Source organism: Phyllopteryx taeniolatus, chromosome 18, assembly GCF_024500385.1.
Source record: "Phyllopteryx taeniolatus isolate TA_2022b chromosome 18, UOR_Ptae_1.2, whole genome shotgun sequence".
Taxonomy (NCBI): domain Eukaryota; kingdom Metazoa; phylum Chordata; class Actinopteri; order Syngnathiformes; family Syngnathidae; genus Phyllopteryx; species Phyllopteryx taeniolatus.
The window spans coordinates 4,557,599-4,577,359 of record NC_084519.1 but is presented as its reverse complement, the minus strand read 5'-3'; the positions used below and the strand labels follow the sequence as shown (position 1 = coordinate 4,577,359).

General features: G+C 39.3%; 2 protein-coding genes across 6 annotated transcripts in view; one reads left to right on the top strand and one right to left on the bottom strand.

The window, feature by feature from the left end:
* fam49a (family with sequence similarity 49 member A) overlaps positions 1–10,746 on the top strand; it is a 32,321-nt gene extending 21,575 nt beyond the window's left edge. For 3 of the 5 annotated variants that reach the window (XM_061754163.1, XM_061754165.1, XM_061754166.1), the window contains exons 3-12: positions 2,548–2,627; positions 6,171–6,292; positions 6,589–6,694; positions 6,768–6,904; positions 6,987–7,064; positions 7,287–7,403; positions 7,564–7,643; positions 8,259–8,385; positions 8,466–8,536; positions 9,066–10,746. In XM_061754163.1, the coding sequence (XP_061610147.1) occupies positions 2,558–2,627; positions 6,171–6,292; positions 6,589–6,694; positions 6,768–6,904; positions 6,987–7,064; positions 7,287–7,403; positions 7,564–7,643; positions 8,259–8,385; positions 8,466–8,536; positions 9,066–9,129 (972 nt within the window). In that variant the 5' untranslated portion in view covers positions 2,548–2,557 and the 3' untranslated portion in view covers positions 9,130–10,746. Of the gene's footprint in view, positions 1–2,547; positions 2,628–2,867; positions 2,948–6,170; positions 6,293–6,588; positions 6,695–6,767; positions 6,905–6,986; positions 7,065–7,286; positions 7,404–7,563; positions 7,644–8,258; positions 8,386–8,465; positions 8,537–9,065 lie in introns of all 5 variants that reach the window. The other 2 variants (XM_061754161.1, XM_061754162.1) reach the window with 2 other exon arrangements.
* A 92-nt stretch (positions 10,747–10,838) lies between these two features.
* On the bottom strand, positions 10,839–18,471 carry fbxo16 (F-box protein 16). Its single transcript, XM_061754160.1, has 9 exons — positions 18,260–18,471; positions 17,821–17,930; positions 16,302–16,337; positions 15,999–16,205; positions 15,744–15,914; positions 14,561–14,826; positions 12,669–12,780; positions 11,646–11,895; positions 10,839–11,024 (listed from the first exon to the last, which is right to left on the bottom strand). Exons 1-9 carry the CDS (start codon positions 18,312–18,314, stop codon positions 10,960–10,962), a joined length of 1,272 nt encoding a protein of 423 aa, XP_061610144.1. The 5' UTR covers positions 18,315–18,471; the 3' UTR covers positions 10,839–10,959.
* Between the last annotated feature and the right edge of the window lie 1,290 nt (positions 18,472–19,761).

Genomic DNA, 19,761 nt, shown 5'->3' with positions numbered 1-19,761 from the left:
GCACTTGTTCTGTTTCGATGCGGAATGGGTACGCCACAGGGCATCTATCGGAAGAGGGTCATTGATTTTGTGTTGAAAGCCATGATCAGGAATGTTTGGGAATAATCTGATTTTAATAATGCAGCTGTTATACAGTTAAAACCAGAATTTTATTCATACTGTGGACCAATTTTGAGTTGAAGTTCATTTTAATCTGTTGAGTAGGTATCTTCTGTCTGGAAATGACACAGCAAAGTGGCAAAAGACTTATTTGTTTTGTTAGAAATATTAATGAATTTGCCTTTTCATTCTTTTTTTATATTTCGTCCTGATAAGTACATTTTGAGGAAACACCTTTATAAGATGCAGGTAACTTTTAGCCAAATTATACTGTCCATTTCAAACATCGGTTATGCCTTTTTTAATAAATGGTATGAATAATTCAGGACACAGTCTGGGGGGTGGGTGTGGTGGGGGGTTTGGGGGGAGGTGGTAGAGCTCATACAGTGGTGCCTTGAGATAAAAGTTCTGTGGCCATGCTCGTATGTCAAACCATCTTTGCCCTTTGAAATGAATCAAAATGCAGTTTAATCCATTCCATTTTTTTTTTAAACTATTGGATTTTTAAATGATGACGCTTATGTAAATATGTGGCTTGTTTGACAGCCAGCTCAGCTAGAAGGGGGGAAGACTGATTTGTACCTGAGGGTAGTAAAAAAAAGTGACTGACTCATAATGAAGGGAAGTGAAGCTGTGGAGGAGCATGTTGTAGCTGCAGGCTGTAGACCAAGTTGGAAGAGTGCCAGCTTGACACGGTTTAGTCCATTTTATAAGAACCGCTACATTGAATCAGCACTGCCCCCTTCTGGTATAACCTCGTGTTTGATCAGCTGTTAACATGCATGCCTTAAATTTGCATAGTAATCAAATCCAAGACTCACCGGGAGTCAAAACTGGAAGTGTGGAAACAGTCTGCAGAGTGCAGTCTTTTATTTATGTCTCTTGTGTAGGATTGTGTGTTGCGCTCAGCTTGAGAAATGAATAGCAGGATTGACGATAGCTGTGGCTTGCTCGAGGCTGCATAGAGAAATGCAGTGTGATCATCATGTGAATACTGTAAGCACAGTGTGTCTTTTGTTGTTACTTCACACAAGCATTTGATTCTGGCAAGTTGAATCTTTGTGGTCATGATGAAAAGCTCTCTAGAAGCTGCTGAATATGCCGTTTCATCCCAATTTGATAGACTATAGTCATTTTATTCTATTCTAGTTACTCAACTGACATATTGATTATGACTCGACCCACCCGCCATGACTGACCTGTGTGGAATGCTATTAAAACTCAAATGACGCTCGTCTCTTTTTCATCCATGTGACGTTCTATAAGACATGTGCTCGTTTCCTGTAAATATAGCCTCATGTAATGCTGGGGATAGTCCTGTAAAATTGCTACTTACCGACTTACTGGACTTTTGCTTCCAAATAAAATATTTATAGAGAAACTGCCATTTAGGTCTGTTTCCCATTTGCTTGGGCTTGTTTACAAAGGCACTAATCCAGAGAGACTGGTTCAGGATCCATGAAGTTTAGTCTAGAAGCACCACACGGTAGACTCTTACAATAGTATAACTACAACATAATATCACCTGCCCAGAAGTGACCACTGAGCATAGTAGCACAGAGAAAAATGTTGCTCACGACATTTTCTTTTCTTTTTAAAATGTTCCATGAAAATGTGGAGTACAGTGGAACCTTCACCTTTTGTTTTTGTTTTTTAGCTACCTATGCTCAGCTATTCACTGAAATACTCACCTAATCACATTTTCTGTGCTCTTTTTATGTAACGCCCTAGGCCTCCAAAATCCCTGGCGAATGGGAAAATAGTAAATAGTGCCAAGGACGTGTGTTTAAGTTATACATCTTTTTATTTCAGGTCGGAGCTAAGTTAAAACCGTGGTTGGTAGTGTCATTTTTATTTATTTATTTTTTTTTAATCAAAGAAATCATCCCTAAGCTGTTTATTTTTAAGGCTAAATGATAAATGGGTTTAATGTTGTACAATTTGAGTTTGAAATGATATTACATATCCTGGAGTTTAGGATTGTCATATTTACAATTTAAGCAGGTAATTCAGGCAATTATAAAAAATCAAAATTGAGAGGGTTGTCAATTAATTGTGGTTTTCTGCTATATGCGGCAGGGCTCTGTCCCTACATTTTAATTAATGTGAGCTATGCAAAGCTCAATCGGGAAAAAGAGTATTTTAGAGAGGGGAGTAAAAATAAACAACTAGGTCACAATGGTGCAAAAAGTTTTGAGAGGATTTATCTTGGGTTTCATTTTGTCTTTTGTGAATTTTGAGGCAAAATTTCCCCCAAAACTGGTCAGTTTCTGATTTCCTCGACCATTGGGGTCTTTGTATGTTGTGGTACCGTTGTATCAACAGAATCTGTTTTACGTGACTGATTGTGTTGGTAAATCATACAGTTAAACAACATTATGACCAGTTTTTTTATGAACTGTCTGTATTCATTTGTTTTGTGTGCTTTACCACCATTTTGCCCATCAGGTTTGCTGGAATGGGTAACCTGCTTAAAGTCCTTACAAGGGAAATAGAGAACTATCCACACTTTTTCCTGGACTTTGAAAGTAAGTCTGGCAGAGGAGTGGGGAAAAACAGCGATAAAATGGAAAGAGGAGGAGATTATTTCCTTTCTGTTTACAGGTTTCCTTCATGCTTTCTTTTCACACAGATGTGAAACGCAACTCTCTCATCTCCAATCTACCGTTTCTGACTGTTCAAAAAAACTTTTTAACATCACTTATACTTTTCTTCCCTTTTCTTCCTCTCTCTGTTTGTCTGTTCCTTTTTTTTCCTCTGTCTTGCAGAAGCCAAATGGGGAATCTGTTAAAAGTGCTCACTTGCACCGAGCTTGAGCAGGGGCCAAACTTTTTCCTTGACTTTGAAAGTGAGCATAGCCTGTCTTTCTAACAGGCCAAAGTTGTTTTTCTTAATTCAGTCCTCTTTAATCCCAAGAATTCAAGGGTCATCTTATTCTGCTTCAGATTGAACGACCATTCTCTTTTGACCAATGTCGTTTTAAAGGCAGCCTTTGTTGTTATGATTGATTTCAGGATGCTTTCCAAGATCTATACACTTAATGATAAATTGACAAAAAAAAAAAAAAAAATGAAGGTGACCCTTGACCTTAGCAGTCTGCTTTTACTCTTTTGTGCGTGCATGCATGCATGCTCTGCTGTTGGTTGGTTTTCATCAATTTGTAAATGATATATTATTGCAGATAAACCAAGTGCCGGTTAAATGTGTTTTCAATATTGTTTGTTGCCATGAACAAACTTCATCACAGTACACTAGATGATAATTTTTGAATAGCAAACAAGTAGTCACTCAGTCACTTTACGTGCAATAGAAGAAGAAAAAATATCACTGCATTAAATTGATTGAAACTAGACTTTTAAAGTGTATCTAAGTAACTCAATCTGACTTTGTTCAACTGTTTAAAAGTTTGCTTAACACACGCTAACTATATTCGATTGAAAACAAAATTCTTTTTGCATTTAAACATTTCCATCGGTGTATCCTCCAGTCCCCATGGCCTTACCTGGAACTCCAACACCATTGATTCTCCAAAAAAGATGAAGTCAGGGGGAGTGAGGGCATGCTTGCATTGATGAGGAAAGAAATTCATTTTACATCAGTTTAAAGATAGATGGAAGAAACACAAATAAAGTGATGGAACATCTATAGAACATCAGTTTTAAACTGACAGGATGACTGAAATCCACATGTCAAACAGGTGTATTTTAACACCAAAACTGCATTTAAATTAAAAAAAAAAAAAAATCTAAACCGTAATGCATTTGTATTTTGGTCGTCCAAGACAATATGTCAAGTAGATAATAATAATGGTAAAAACCAGCAGTCGTCAGCTGTGCCTTTCATCACCCTAATGAAAGTTCCCCTAAAAATAGAAACTATTTTAAAGTTGGTGTGAAGACCATTTACAGGTGCAATACTGTTCTGCAATATTTAGTTTAATCCATAATGTGCTAACACAATAATGGAGCTATCATAAATATGTAGGTGATTCATCTATTTAAAATAGACATTTGTGTAGAAATAATTAAGTCAAAGCAAGCCATCAAAATCTATTTAATCCACTATCATACCAGTTTTTAGTTTTGATTAACATCCATTAATTATAATGAGAATTTAGTAGTAAAATGTCAACAGTATTGTTTGCACACGATCATGAGTATTGAGATTTTTTTAAGTGTTACCATAAGCACAAGAGCCAAAGAGGATATTTATACAAAAATACCACACGTATGACATGCAGAGGAGTAAAATAGTCACTTTAACCACTCGACTTGTACGAGTTAGACTGGCAACCAACATCTTTCTCGTTGTGCTGAAAGGAGCACTATCGCTAACCAGCGTTGTAGAGGCAAACATAGTTTGGCCAATGATTGAATTGCACCTTGTAATGTGTGCATGTAAATGTACAGGCAGGCTTTAATTTCTATCTCTCCCAGAATTATGTCACAGCTGTGGCATGTCATCCAACCTCAGTATTTGTTTACCCGTAAATGATGGGATAATGGGAAAGGTTTCAGTGATGCTTTATATTTACAGCAGCTAGTTAGGCTGTCTTTGGTCGTGACAGTCTTAAGATTTAAAATGACAAAGTTTTACTGTTAGAACGTATGCTTACTCACCTTGGTGAAATATTCCCTGAAGTCTGGGGCGAGCCGTGTTTACGGATATGTATACTCACCAGCCACAAGATTGGTTATAGCTTCATAGTCAAAAACAAGTTTTCATATAGAAATTTGGTTCTAACTGAGACCCAAACTTAATAAAATATACCATTTCATAACATAAATATGTGGTGTGATTTATTTTTTATTTTTTTGTTATTGTTGTTGAAAGAAAAGATTGGCTTGGATTATAGCTTTGAATGTAGCTCATTAAGGGAACATAAATGGAAACATCTTAATTTTTGTAACCCTGTACTAGTACGGAGGTGCACTCAATGTTGTGGCTGGTGAGTGTACTATACAGTGCATGTAGTCCTTATTTAGAATGGTCTTGTAGTAACCATGGGCAAGGTACAATATATTTTTTAACCAAATCAACCTGCCAATAGACAACAGCAATGAGATTAAGTCATGTACAAAATACTACTGGGGAAACAGAGAAAGGATTTAGAAAGCATGTCTGTGTCGTCTTCTGCTGTCATGTTTAATCTAGCATGTTCTCATACAGGCGGCACGGTGACCGACTGGTTAGAGCGTCTGCCTCACAGTTCTGAGGACCGGGGTTCAATCCCCGGCCCCGCCTGTGTGGAGTTTGCATGTTCTCCCCGTGCCTGCTCTCATGTTCTCTCCGGTTTCCTCCCACATCTCAAAAACATGCACGGTAGGTTAATTGACAACTCTAAATTGCCCGTAGGTGTGAATGTGAGTGCGAATGGTTGTTTGTTTGTATGTGCCCTGCGATTGGCTGGCAACCAGTTCAGGGTGTACCCCGCCTCCTGCCCGATGATAGCTGGGATAGGCTCCAGCACGCCCGCACCCCTAGTGAGGAGAAGAGGCTCAGAAAATGGATGGATGGATGGATGTTCTCATACAGACTGCCCTGTAAGCGCACACATTCACTGCAGTAGAGCACTTATAGTTTCTCCAACATGATTAAAATGTAGTTTCTTGACCTCTTTGCTCATGAGATCACAATATCAGGGGTTGAAGTCAGCTACTTTTGATGTCTTGAGTTTGTTGCACTGGACTATCTGCCAAGAGATAAAAATGGTTACTGCAGTGAAGTGACGCTTTAGAATTCAACCCAACAATTTTCCATTATGCTGTATGCTTTTGCACGTCTTTGGACAATTATAAACTATTTTAGTGGCAAAAACATTCAGCATTCTTTCCCTTTTCCCCACAGTATGTGGTTTCCATGATCATATAAATGTCTTTTAAATCTGCCTCAATTCATGGTATTAAACTTGAGATTAAGTTTAGCTTGCCACTCTTTTGATATTTGTACTCGGGCAGACCTGACATGAATAGATTCTTGATGTGAGAAACAATTGTAATATACTGTCAGCATAGGTGCCTGTTGTCCATATACAGTAGCAAGTGTTTGCTTTGTAAATGTTTCCATGTTAGATGCGCAGCCCTCAGAAGGAGAGTGTGAAGTCTGGAACCAGGTGAACGCCGTCCTCCAGGACTCTGAAAGCATCCTTTCAGGTCTACAGGCATACAAAGGAGCCGGACAGGAGATCAGAGATGTGAGAAGAACCTTTACAAAAATGAGGCCATTGTTTTAGGAAGGTGATACGTGGGTCTGTTTTTATGATGATGTGAAATATTGAGGATGCAGGGCTGGTAGTAGCAGGCTACAAGTGGCTTGCAAGTTATTGTCCTTCAAAGAGAATGCTATTTATGGATAGTGGTGACAGAACAGAATTTTCTAGAGGATTATAAAGAGGAATACAAATAGGTTTAGAGTACAACTACAAGATATGTGTTTACACCTATAATTGTCATTCTTGGGCTAATAAATAATCTTATGTATCCTCTTTAGGCAATTCAAAGCCCCAGTGACTTCATGCTTCAGGAGCGAGCCTGGAACTCAGTGTGCCCTCTTGTCATCAAACTCAAGAAGTTTTACAGTTTCTCTCTGAGACTAGGTGTGTGGCAATGTCACAGCATTTTCAGGGTTTGAGCAGAAAGCAACAGTTGGGATTTTGTATTTGTGTGCAGAGGAGGCTCTACGGAGTTTGTTGGAGTCCCTGACATGTCCACCCTGCACGCCCACTCAGCATCTGGAAAAGGAACAGGCGTTGGCCAAGCAGTTTGCAGAAATCCTCCACTTCACTCTTCGCTTCGATGAGCTCAAGGTACCAAATGCTGCGCACTCACTTCTTGATGTGATGTATAATTTTAACTCGACACTTTGACTCATTGCTTGTTGTACCTCAGATGAGGATTCCTGCCATTCAGAATGACTTCAGCTACTACAGAAGAACCATCAGTCGAAATCGGATAAACAACATGAATGTAAGCTGTTCCAAACATAATTAATATGAACATAAGATTAGTAAAGGTGTATATAAAGGCTGGTACACACACAACATTTTTTTAATATTGAGACCATAAATAATAAGGAAAATATTGGCGTGTGTAACTAGAAAATATAAGTTGGCTTTGTTGAAATTTAACTGCAATTCAATTCATGTATCCTGATTCTTGACAAATGTTTAATTCATTGTGATTCTGCAGTTGGATATTGAAAATGAAGTTAATAATGAGATGGCCAATAGGATGTCTCTGTTTTACGCTGAGGCCACGCCAATGCTAAAAACACTCAGCAACGCAACTACAAACTTTGTGACTGAGGTAAGATAGCTTTATTTTGATAATTCCTGCATTGCAAACAATGTTGAAAATATTCCGGAATATACTTATTATTTTGCACTCTGCATCATTTGCAACACACATTTTTGTTTTGACAGCACATGTCAGGTGGTCGTATATTTTATATTAATCTATTTTGTAGAACAAGACTCTTCCACTGGAGAACACGACAGACTGTCTGAGCACCATGGCCAGCATCTGTAAAGTCATGTTGGAGACACCGTGAGTTCATATGTGGATGTTCCATCTCTTATTTTGACAATTTAATTGAATCAGTTTACTTTGAAAATAATAATTATTAATATTTAATAATTAATAGTTGCGCTTATTTCACCCCCCAAAAAATACATATTTTCGGTTGATATATTTGATCGAAATGCAGAAAACACACAGTAACAAGATACAGTATTTTAAAAGCAGCGGAAATTACTCCAACTGGAATAGCAACATCATTTTGTGGCGGTTCTGTTAAGCCCGCTGCACTCAGAGCACTCCAGCCTACAAGCAACTGAACTGGACACTGGCGAAAAAAATACATCAGGCAACTCCCCGCCGCACATCAGGCCACTGACCTCAGCATGCATAATCACCTCGATGCAACAGTAAAACTGCGATCCCCAGTGGTCAAGGAAGAACCAGCTTGCTCTATAATATTAATAATAATAATTGGAGAGGATATGGAAACTTTTCTGACAGTCAATCAAAACTGAGCATATCGAAGTAGAATATCCGTTTTTGTTGTTGTTGCTCTAATTAAATTGTGTACGTATAGCTAATGTTGTGGTCCTTGTGTGGAGATTATTCTTCATTTACCAAGACGTCGTTTTTTGTGTTTAGGGAATATTCAAGTCGTTTCAGCAGCGAGGACACTCTCCTATTCTGCATGAGGGTCATGGTTGGCGTCATCATTCTCTATGACCATGTGCACCCCAACGGTGCCTTCAACAAGTCCTCCAAGATCGACGTAAGTGCCTCACGGAGAACTACACGCCACACACATCACTGCTACGTGATGCAGTTCTGACATGATTATTGTCTCTCCAGATGAAGGGCTGCATAAAAGTGCTGAAAGACCAGCCTGCAGACAATGTAGAAGGCCTGCTGAATGCTCTCAAGTAGGTCACTGCCTTTTGAGCATAGTTATACATATATACGTGTCACTGTTTAGGTTTGAGGGGGAACAGTAATTGAATTTAATACTCATTAAAGCATACTAATGTGCTTGCAATAACAATGCAAAGTAAAACAATTGGTGTTATTTGCCAAACAGACATACGGATCATGAAATACAGAAGGTCGGCTGAAATTGGAAGTTAATGAGTTTATTCAAGGCTGTTACTGATTTTGAGTTACACTTCTTTAGTACAGTACTTCCTCATTTTGTGGTCGGGCGGAGGGGATTATTTTTTTTTTAAGCATTTCTTTCATTTCTTTGCATTGAACGTATCATTCAGAACGCACCACAAACATGCGACAATGGAGAAGGGAGTCTCTTTTGATTACTTCCGGACATGGCGGTTGGCCGTGGCAAGGTGACAAATTTTATTCGAGAGGAAACTGAGGGCAACAACAGCTATTAAGGCCACATTTCTGTTGATATTTGGATAAAGTAAAATATGTGTTATTTTTCTCTTTTCTCTTCAGATTCACCACTAAACACCTGAACGATGAGTCCACTCCAAAAAACATCCGGACAATGCTCCAGTAAAAAATTTTGAATTATTATTATTTGTATTAAAAAAAAGATATGAAGAGGATCTATGCTCTGACCTCAAACAAGATGTATATGTTTACATTATTTAAAAGACCTGTTAACACTTTGCATAGTCATTCTGTCCAAGTTAAAGGTGCACGCTACTCTACAACTACACAATTTCATGCTTTTACTATTAGCAGCTGAGAGCGTTTCTCATTTCTGTTAGCCAAATCTTAATGTTCTTAAATGCTTTTTTATACCCACACAAAATTGTGCAAAAAAAAAAGGACATTATTCAATCAATTTGTGCACAGAATGAGATTAATCAAAGACTTGTTTAGCTTTGAAGGGCTAAAAAGTGGAGACAGGTCAGGGACTGACTGCTTAGATGTATCGTCACAAGGATTTTTACTTTTTATGTTGTTTTTTTCGCCCCATTCTGGTGTACCTGTTGATGTAAATCCACTGTGAATATGAAGCTGCGCATTGAGTGTGCTTGAGAGAAAAGATTGGACATGCTCAACACAGTCAATGATGTATTTCTGTTTTGTGACGTCCCTCTGAACTAATTTGGTTCATCTGTTAGTGTATAAAGTAAGGCCGAAAACCTCTTTATATTCTGTATCATATATTTTTAACAAAACACCTTTTTTTAATTGAAAAAAAATCTATTTTCCTCATATGTTTTTCTTATTTCATCCTTGTTAATATATTGCTCAATTGCCAGTTTTGCTAGAATTTGTTTTGCCTTGTTTGAGTGTGTGAGGGGGGTGAATTATTTGTAAATTATTAACTAGTTTTTTTTGGTTTTGTTTTTATATATATGAATTTTTGAGTCCACTCCTGTCATGTTGTTGCCTTAAAATGAACATTTTGAGCAACTGTACTCATTGTAATTGTCTTAAAATGGATCTGCTGTGTCAAATGTCATGTTGATGGCAACTGTCAATGATCATGGTGTCGTTACACCAGCATAGTGACTGAATCGGCTTGGTTATCAATCACACTTTTATTGCTAATCCATTTGATTCTGCTAACATTGCACCAGGGAGCTCCTCAAACTAGACTAGACAATCACATCATTAGTGACTGTGGGACTTAATGTTAAAGTACATGGGTGGATTACATGACTATAAATTGCCTCCCAATTAATTTGTCTCCACATGTTCCTGTACTTGATTGCCATGATTGAGCCTTAAACAATGCCCATTAAAGAGCAAGTATTAGGAAGCAACCACGAATAGGAATTACTTTTGACTGAATCATATAGTGTACTCTTTATGATTCAATTACAATTCAACGATCACTCATTTCAAATGTGTGTTGTTCATTTTGGTCACTGTCTTGTTATTTAATATGTATGTCCCCACATGAGCCGTACTTTGGATTTCATATAACGTATTCATCTATGTAATGACAAGATGTACAGTACATTTGCTGTCATGATCACGGGACATATGCAAAGCTCTCCTGCGGGCCTTTGATGTGCTACTTACTGTATTGAATGCAGGATATTTTTTGATTTGATTAAATCATTTGTGGACTTGCCTATTACATAAATTGCTTCGGCTTTGTATTGCTGAAAGGGTTGTGTGAATTGGAGAATAAAGGTGGTGCATTTCTTACTCAGTTTGTTGTTACTTTCTCATGATTGACAGCACTGCAGAATATATGGAGGATAAGCAATGAAACTGATTAGCATTTTATTTTTTTCACAAAACTGTATAAATAAATCAACTGACAGTTTTTTAAATGAACACCAGCACCAACCTTCATGGAGCTTCAAACCCTGCAAGAATGCAGCTGCACGTTCCTTGGTATGCCTGCAGGTGGCGATGTGTATCAGTCCACGTATTGTGTGAAGGACACGGGGGGAGTCCAGGGCTCAAAATCAAACAGTGGTGCACCTGGAAGAAGTCATGTTTGACAGAGATTGAAATGTAACACAAATTAAAGGTCCAACGCGTTACATAATACAAACTAACACATAGGCACACTACTTTGAACACATTGCCGCCCTTTAACTGGGTGACACCACTCTGTTGAATTAGAACACACAGCTACTTAATCGTCTACTTAATCAGCTAGTTAATCATGCTGACATTATACAATGTAAGGACAAAAGTATCGGGGGACACCAGGCTATTACACAAGGACAAGAGTCTTTATCGCCGTTCTAGTTCATCCCAAAGGTGTTCCCAAACACATCCAATCATGCTTTTATGGTTTTTGCATTTGTCGTGCTGGAACAGAAAACCATTATAGTGTTAACTCACTGCTAAAATATTTAGCATTTTATGTTTTACCTGTACTATTAGGCTGAATGTTTGATGAAGTTTTTCTATTTCTAAATGAACATTCGTTCAATGCTTTGTTTGCAGCATAACATGCACATTCTGGAGGAGATCAGAATTTTTTAATTAATAAATGTATTTTTTAAGGAGTTTAAAAGTCTCCTGAAAATATTTCTTGCTATGTGCTTACATCATATTCAGCCCAGAAGAGTGAGGGGGTTGACGATGACTTACTGGGTATGCTCCTGTTCGAGCGCTGGGACGCCCTGAGCGCCTCCACGCTCAACCTGGGTACGGCCGTCCTCACTGGACCTGGACGTTTCCCAGCGTTCCACTGGGCCTGCCGCAGCAGGATCGCTCCCTCCTCCTTGGCGGCGGGGTGGCTGTAACTGTCAGATGCCCAATGGGGGCGAGACTGGGTCTGATGAGGAGGAGGAGGAAGAGGAACAGGATGGTGGGGTCTGCTGTTTGACGTGAGGAACATCTGTGGGAAAGGAAGGTCACAATATCTTAGAGAACCATATTTTGGAACGATTGATTACACAACTGCATGAGTACCAGTTAATCGCTTGAAGAGAGGCCTTTCATTTCTACAAGGGTGGAGCGAAACATGCTGATGCCTGTTAATTGGTCAATGGAGAATTATTGCTTCTGTTTTAAAATGGGAAGGGCATTGTTATTCGCATGGTACCGAGCCCTGCTGTACTTATATCTATCAAACAGGGTGTGAGCTCCTCCCCTCACTTCAACATAGTTCCTTGTCACTGGATGGCACAAAACCACTATTTTTCCATTCCATTTTGGCCTCTCTGAGGCAATTGAAGAGCCAAGTTTTTCAGTCAAAAACAGGATAGCTTAAAAACAATTTCAAATAGGTGAATTCGGTTGTAGTAAGTCGTGAAAAGGCAGCACCAACAATGAATTAAATATATTTTGGGATCTATTTTGAATGTCAAGATGTTCATTCTTTCATTAAACAAACTAAAAATGTTCATAGTTGCCCAAATTCATGGATATTTTTCCTAATCCTCAATATTTAATGCTCCAGTGTCCTCTGTTTCACCCTCTCCTATAACATAAGCAACATTTGCATCACCTCCTGTCACCTCCCTCTGTGAGCCTGTCATCATTAACATGCATCCCCGTGTAAAAAGCTGCTCCATAATGCATGAAGTCTGCTGGTGGAGGATCTTCAACATTTCGGGGTCACTGTCACAGTGGGGTTATTGTTGCGGCGATAAATGAAGCGTGGCTTACCAGTGATTTAGCTTTGCGTAGTTTGTAACTGGTGTCAGACAGCGTTTTGTGTCTCTCGTCGTCTGGCTTCTCCGTTTTACTGCTGCAAGTGGTTGCTCTGCTCTTCATCTGCCTGGAGACACACAACACGGTCTTGATTGACATACACAGAAAAAAAGTAGACTATTATGTCTTTTGGGGGCAGTGGAACAATGAATTGTCAAAGGGGTGGTACACTTGTTTGTTTTTGTTTTCTTTTTTACCAACCATCAAGGCTAAAGTCATACTGTATATACTGAAAACAGCTTTTTGGCCCTGTGGATTCCAAATCATTAGGGGTACATACTGTAAGTGTAGATTGTATCTTGTGGGACAGATAAAAGCTATATATTACTATAACTTACTACTACATACTAAAAAAAATTGCATCTTTTTCCCTTTTAATTCTTCTGGCTATGTAGGATTTGGCCACAGTCTGTTGAATATAAATTATATGATGGAAGATGACCAAGGAAGAAGGGACACATTAGACTAATCAGTAGTAGTCACAAAAGGTGTTGCTGTTTTACATTAGCATAAGCGACCCAGAAACTAATTGAATTTAATATTTATCACTAGCTGATAATGCACTGCTTCCACTAACGTTTTACAAAAGCAGTCAGTATTGATGTCTTTGCATCTCTTGCGAACCTTCTGTGCGACTATTTTTCAAAAAAAGCAACTAGCGACTTCAATTCCTGCTATAAAAAAAAAAAAAGACAACATGAGTGGAATCATTTTCACATTGTTTTCCATAGGACAAGCAAACGCAATCAAAAAGTAAGTCGCGGTGAACATTGCCAAAGACAGCAAATATTTTGTAAAGGTTGCCTGGCCTCACCTGTACATCTCTAAATAAGAAACAAACATGAGAGAAATGCTGCAAATATTCTGCAAGAATGTCAGATTTAGGTGATACATTGCAATCATATCATAGCTTTCAATTGGCCCAAAGTTAAACTAGTGAGGAGTAATTGGTTGAGTATGTTTGTTTTATTGGCACAACGGTCCCCATATGATGGTATGCACTTTTTTTTAATGATACAACACAATCAATCACTTATTGCAAATTTTTTAGGGACCGCCAAGTTATGGCTCGTGGACCCCCGGGGGTTCAAGTACCCCATTTTGAGAACCATTGCCACAAAGGATAATTACCTCATTAATTTTCAATCCCCACACAAGATACACAGTTCTTCCTTCTGACAGCTAGAGTATAAGCTTCCATCTTATTTATACTGTATACAGTAAATGTGGAATGATTTTCATACATTATCGTGCCTTTTTATTCAATTTTATTGCAATTAAGGATTGTTTTTTATCTTATAGTCCTTTAACACCCCTCCACAAGATGGCTCAGGTTACACATATAATTGGTAAATGTTCCTTTGCTACGTCACAATTTTAGGTGAGCTTCAAAATGTCCGATCCACGACCAGTTTCGAATTTTGGGTCACGATATTTTGATGAAACTGGAATTACCCACAAACTGTGTTTTCATCTACTTTCAGTTTGTATTGGAATCCATGAGAAAATCCAAAAGATTTCTACTGTGGTGCATTCTGGTGAAGCGTAAAAAAGTAACATTATTAAACATATAACTGGTTTTATTTGCTTGAAAATCAGTCAGTCCTTCCTCTATTTATTTATTGGTTTGTTCAGTTATTAGTTATTATTGTTTAGTTAATACACTCCTGTAGTGCTATTGTTCAAGTTGCTCTACATTGTTCTATATACAGTAGGCTTTGTTTGTTTGCAAAGATTGAACACGGCTGTGCATCTCTTTAAATGAGCGATATCACCGCTTTGAATTGCTAAAAATACAAATTCTGTGATCACTGTCAACCATATTGGAAATCCGCTTGCTGCCTTACGCTGCACTGGCTTGTCCGACGGGGTCACAGTTGTCCAGGTAGTTGAAGCGGACGATGTCCTTGGGACGTCTGTCAGAGTCTCTCCACGGTGGAAGCACAAGTGGATGCTTGTCTCTTTTCAATCTGCTCCTGGACACACCTCCAACTTGTTGGTTGGTGGATACTTGAAGGCCCTCACTTCGGGAGAGCTCTTGTGTCATGTCCTCATGTCCACTGCTGACTCTTGCTACATCTGGAACCGCTGTCTGCTGCTGGGACACGGCGGCCTGCGGGCGGACGTTACCTTTAGACCAGGGGTGGGCAAACTGTTGTGCTCGAGGGCCACATTTGGTTTTTTAAATGGACAGATGGGCCAGGTCATTTGTAGATGAGAAAAAAAAAAAAGTTACAATATCACTATAAAATTTGATTGTTTTCCACTATAATTAGTAAACCATCCATCCATTTTCTTTACCGCTCATCCTCACGCGGGTCGCGGGCTGCCGGAGCCCATCCCAGCTATCTCTGGGCGGGAGGCAGGGTACACCCTGGACCGGTCGCCAGCCAATCGCAGGGCAGATACAAACAAACAACCATCCGCACTCACACTCACACCTACGGGCAATTTAGAGTTTTCAATTAACCTACTACTCATGTTTTTGGGATGTGGGAGGAAACCGGAGTACCCGGAGAAAATCCACGCAGGCACGGGGAGAACATGCAAACTCCACACAGGCGGGGCTGGGATTTGAACCCCGGTCCCCAGAACTGTGAGGCAGATGTGCGAACCAGTCCTCCACCTAATTAATAAACCTATTATTTTAACAGAATAAATATAAAAGTTTTAATGTAATATGTATTTTTTTTTATTTTAACAAAAAATAAGAAGTGATTCTTAATTTTAAATCGTAACTGTTTATGTCGAATTGGTTATCTTATTTTGTTTGATTTTTTTTAAATGATAAATCAATTAACCAATTCTTTCATGAGAGAAATAAAAGAATGACGCTTTAATTTACCAAGTTCGGGGGGGACATCTAATTACAAACAAATATTACAGGACTCTTACTCATACTCAGTAGGGTGGATTGAAGAATGAAGCAGAACTCGTGTGGCCCGCCGGCCATACTTTGCCAACCGTTGGTTTAGCTTGTGAAATAGAAGCACGTCGATGTTATTTAGAGTGACTTTGCATCTTCCGGACCTTTCTGGTTGGGCCAGCAAGCAGGATCTCTTGCACAGTGTTGACGTAGTGTCTCTTCCACACGCCCTGCTCAAACACGGTGGGGGAGAAGCTGATGAGCCAGCCAAGTCTCAGACACTTGGGCATCCACAGCTGGTCCAGGTCCACGATGCTTTTCCAGTGCCAGCTCACCTGTCCTTACAGGTACAAGCCATACATCATGCATTGCATCGTGTCATGTGACAGGTCTACGCGCGTGTGTCGGTTCCTTCCTACCCGGGCACAGCGACAGAGGCTGCGTGGGTCCAGAAAGGAGAAGACGTAGAGGCAGATGGCCCTCGGCAGCAAGCGTGTGAAGTCAGCAGCCTGCAGGGGCAGCTGTCTACTCACACAGAGGTCGACAAAGCGGAGTTGCTCCTTTGAGCAGCTCTTGACAAAGTCGTGCAGCACCAACCTCCTCTGCCTGTCAGACCACCTGTCAAACTGATGATGAGCACATGAAAGGCCATCAAATCAAAAGAAGAAAGAGACCCCGGCGGAGTCTGAGCACAATGCGCACACTTGACGCTCTTAACGTACCCACTTTGACAGAAGGCTTCGTCTCTCCTCAAAAACCTGACAGGAACACAATGACAATTATGGCTTGAACAAAACAAACTTGATGGGGTATTTTTGTTTCAATTTGTTGGTTCACAGTAATGAATTTCTAACAGTCTAATGATCAGTCATTTGTCATAGTATATATATATATATATATATTTTTTTTCCTTTTAATGGCACAAGGTCACATTTTACATCTCGATATTCACAATACAATGCAACGTTATCATTGCCACATTTTGCTTTTCTGTCCATAATTCTTCTGTAAAACTGGTCTCTCAAAGTTTCTGATAGCAATGATTCACTTTCACTGCGTATGAGGTGCCGTATAGGCCAAAAATCACATTTGCCTCTCACATTCACCGAAAACCTCCAAGACACCAAAAACATCTCACACAAATGCCGAAAAACTCTCAATCTCACCCAAAAAAAAACTCACAGGCTCAACAAAAACTCTCACATGCAGCATAAAACCTCACACTCACATAATTAACCTTTCATGACAAAAAACGTGCACAAAAAATCTCTTATACTAACAAAATCTCTCAAATACACCAAAGAAAATTCTCACGCTCAGAAAAAAACTCTCACTTCACCCAAGAACATCTTACATACACTTGAAGAAAAAAAACTCACTTAAAACAAAAATCTGTCACGCACAGCACGCACCATAAAAATTCTTACACAAAAAAAACTGCCACGCTCAAAACCTCTCACATTCATCCCAAAAATTCTCTCAACTCACCAAAAAACTCTCACATACAACTATAAATCTCTTTCACACAACCAAAAACATCACACATGCACAAAAATACCACTCAAATACACAGGCACACACACACGCTAAAAACAAAAAGACACAAAAACTCTCACTTCCATCCAAAAACCTTTAACACTCACCAAAAACCAAAAAAAACTAAACTTGGACTCACCAGAAACTCTTACACTCGGTAAAAAAAACTCTAACCCTCAGCGGAAAAACTCTCACACTCACAGAAACTCAAATACACTGAAAAACCTCACATTCGTTAATAAACTCTCACACACACCCCCAAAAACTCCAACTCACAATACACAATTCACACACACTAAAAAAAACCTCTCACACCCTAAAAGGTTCTCCGATTCACCAATAGCTCTCTTACTAACCAACCCCCCCCCCCCAAAAAGAAAAACCTCACGCAGAGAGGAAAAAGTCTTGTTTCTCTGTATGAGACTTTTTATGCTGTGTTTAAATAAGTGCACTTCATTTACCATTTACCATAAGTGAGGGTAAACAATTGTGTGTTTGAAAGTCAACAATTGCATGTGTGCGTGAGAACGGAAGCTGTACTGCCAGTCCCTCTCTCTGTCTGTTGTCGTCTTATCGAATTACATTTTTGGGTGTACAGTATGCGAGAGGCAAATGTGATTTTTGGCCTATATGGCACCTCCTAACAAAGTCAAACAATTAGTGTCTTTTGTGTTGCATGCATTGCCACAAGCGAGCTCTTCTGACCTTGTTGTTGGACAGTGAGTGGTTCAGGGGCGTCCAGGCGCTCATCTTGGTCTGCATTTTAGCAGGACTCGCTGAGGACCTCGCGTGTGGCATCTTAATGTTCATCTGGCCTTGACAACGTGTTAAAAGGAACACATGCTCAATGCATTTCTGTTGTCTTGCTTTTAGCCATTGTCACGTGTAGGACACGTTCCCATTAGTTCAAAATGGAAAATTCCAACCTCTGCTTCACGTTGTAAACATTATGCTCTCTCACACACCCATGTGTTAAGTGGGTTTTTGTTGCTACGGCCTCGCTCTCTCACATACACATGAGCACATTCACTTGCTCTGTAATTTAACTCACCAACACATCTTGCAGAAGGCAATAAATCCAACATGTAAACACACTGTTACTTCTCTCGGCTTCTCTCGACGGCTTGAACGTACGTCCACCTACCTAGAACTCTCCTCCGTCTTCCTACTTCTCCTGTCCATAGTTTACACGTTCCCATAGTAACGGTGACTGTGCTTTCCGAACACAGACAGGCTGCCGGAGCATTTGACACACCGAGGGGGTGCTGCAAAGCAAACCGCAGTGGGGTGTGTGCACTGTGCCCTCTGCAGGCGTCCGTGGCTCTAATGATGACAAATGTTGGGCGAGAAGGCCTGACGCCGCAGCTGCAGAACACACTGATGGCGCAAAACATGCACTATGTGTCAATACTTCAGTAAGTAAGAACATAGGCCAAAACAGTGTAAGAATTTAATATTATTATCAGACACCTGCAAAGACATTTTGGAGGGCCAGGTGCTCAAGCAAAAATAATTAAGGAAAAACTGATAAGAACAAGAAAAAAAACAAAACTTAAACTTTTATTCCACTAGTTTTTAACATGTAATCTGTACAACTCAATTGAAATAAAATATAGAGAGGAAGTAAGAATAAACAACTATGATAACGTGGTTGCACAAGTGCACACATCCTCTTCTAAATGTGTTCAGAAATAAGCAATCACCTTCAAACTCATGTTAAATGGGGCCAGCACACACCTGCCATCATTTAAAGTGCCCCTGATTCTCTCATGAATTCAATAAATGGCCCTAAAATATCAAACCAAATTAGCTGGGATTGGTGACAGAGAGATTTTTTTTTTTAAATATTGATGAATGAAAAAACAATAGATTGAAAAAAAAGAAGAAAAAAAAAGAAATTTTTCATCCCGGGGGCTAAAGGGCAGGTGCTTGAGCACCACTTGGGATCTATGTGGGCACCTCCCTAATTATTATATTTCTACAGTAGATTTGTCATTACGTTAACATTGTTCACTCTTTAAGAAACTGCACTATTAATTACACATTGAATTGGTTATATTTTTTTGCTTGATTTTAGTTTTATGTTGTATTGGTGATATACTTGATTAAAAAAACAATTCTAATTATATATAGGGGCATGGGGTAATTAAATAAATTTTGCAATTAATTGCACACTGCGTTAATTGTAGTACTACTTAATGTTAATCCACTGTGGGTAATCCATTTTTCTTTTTTTTTCTTTTTTCTTTTTAAAAATGTCCCCATTCAAAAAAAAAAAACGAGCTCGTGCCCGGATGAGCGGTTGCGCGCAGGGAGGCAGAAAACCTGCCGGGAAGAAAGAGACGCGGCTGTGTCAAGGTAGCAGGGACATTGTACAAAAGCGGAAACTATCCACTTCATGTCAAAGTAATTTAGATTCATTCGAATTTTGAAAGCGTTTTGTACGTGTGTTTTTGTTTATTTTATTCCCCCCCCCCCCTCACATTAAATGTGATTATATTTTAAAATTCGACAGAAAATTGTTTCCAAATCTTCCTAACACTTCCTGTGATTGCTCCAAGAGCTTTTAATTCCTCAGTCGTGACCAGAATGTATGTGTGTAATCGACGTTGCTTGACTGTAGGCAGGGACCGCGAAGGCAAAGGC

Coding starts and splice junctions, on each gene's coding strand:
- fbxo16 (XM_061754160.1), bottom strand. CDS start 18,314: ATGGGAACGTGTAAACTATGGACAGGAGAAGTAGGAAGACGGAGGAGA. Junction 14,827..15,743: donor TTGCTGGCCCAACCAGAAAG/GTCCGGAAGATG, acceptor GTCCGCCCGCAG/GCCGCCGTGTCCCAGCAGCA. Junction 12,781..14,560: donor GTCGGACAAGCCAGTGCAGC/GTAAGGCAGCAA, acceptor GTGTGTCTCCAG/GCAGATGAAGAGCAGAGCAA.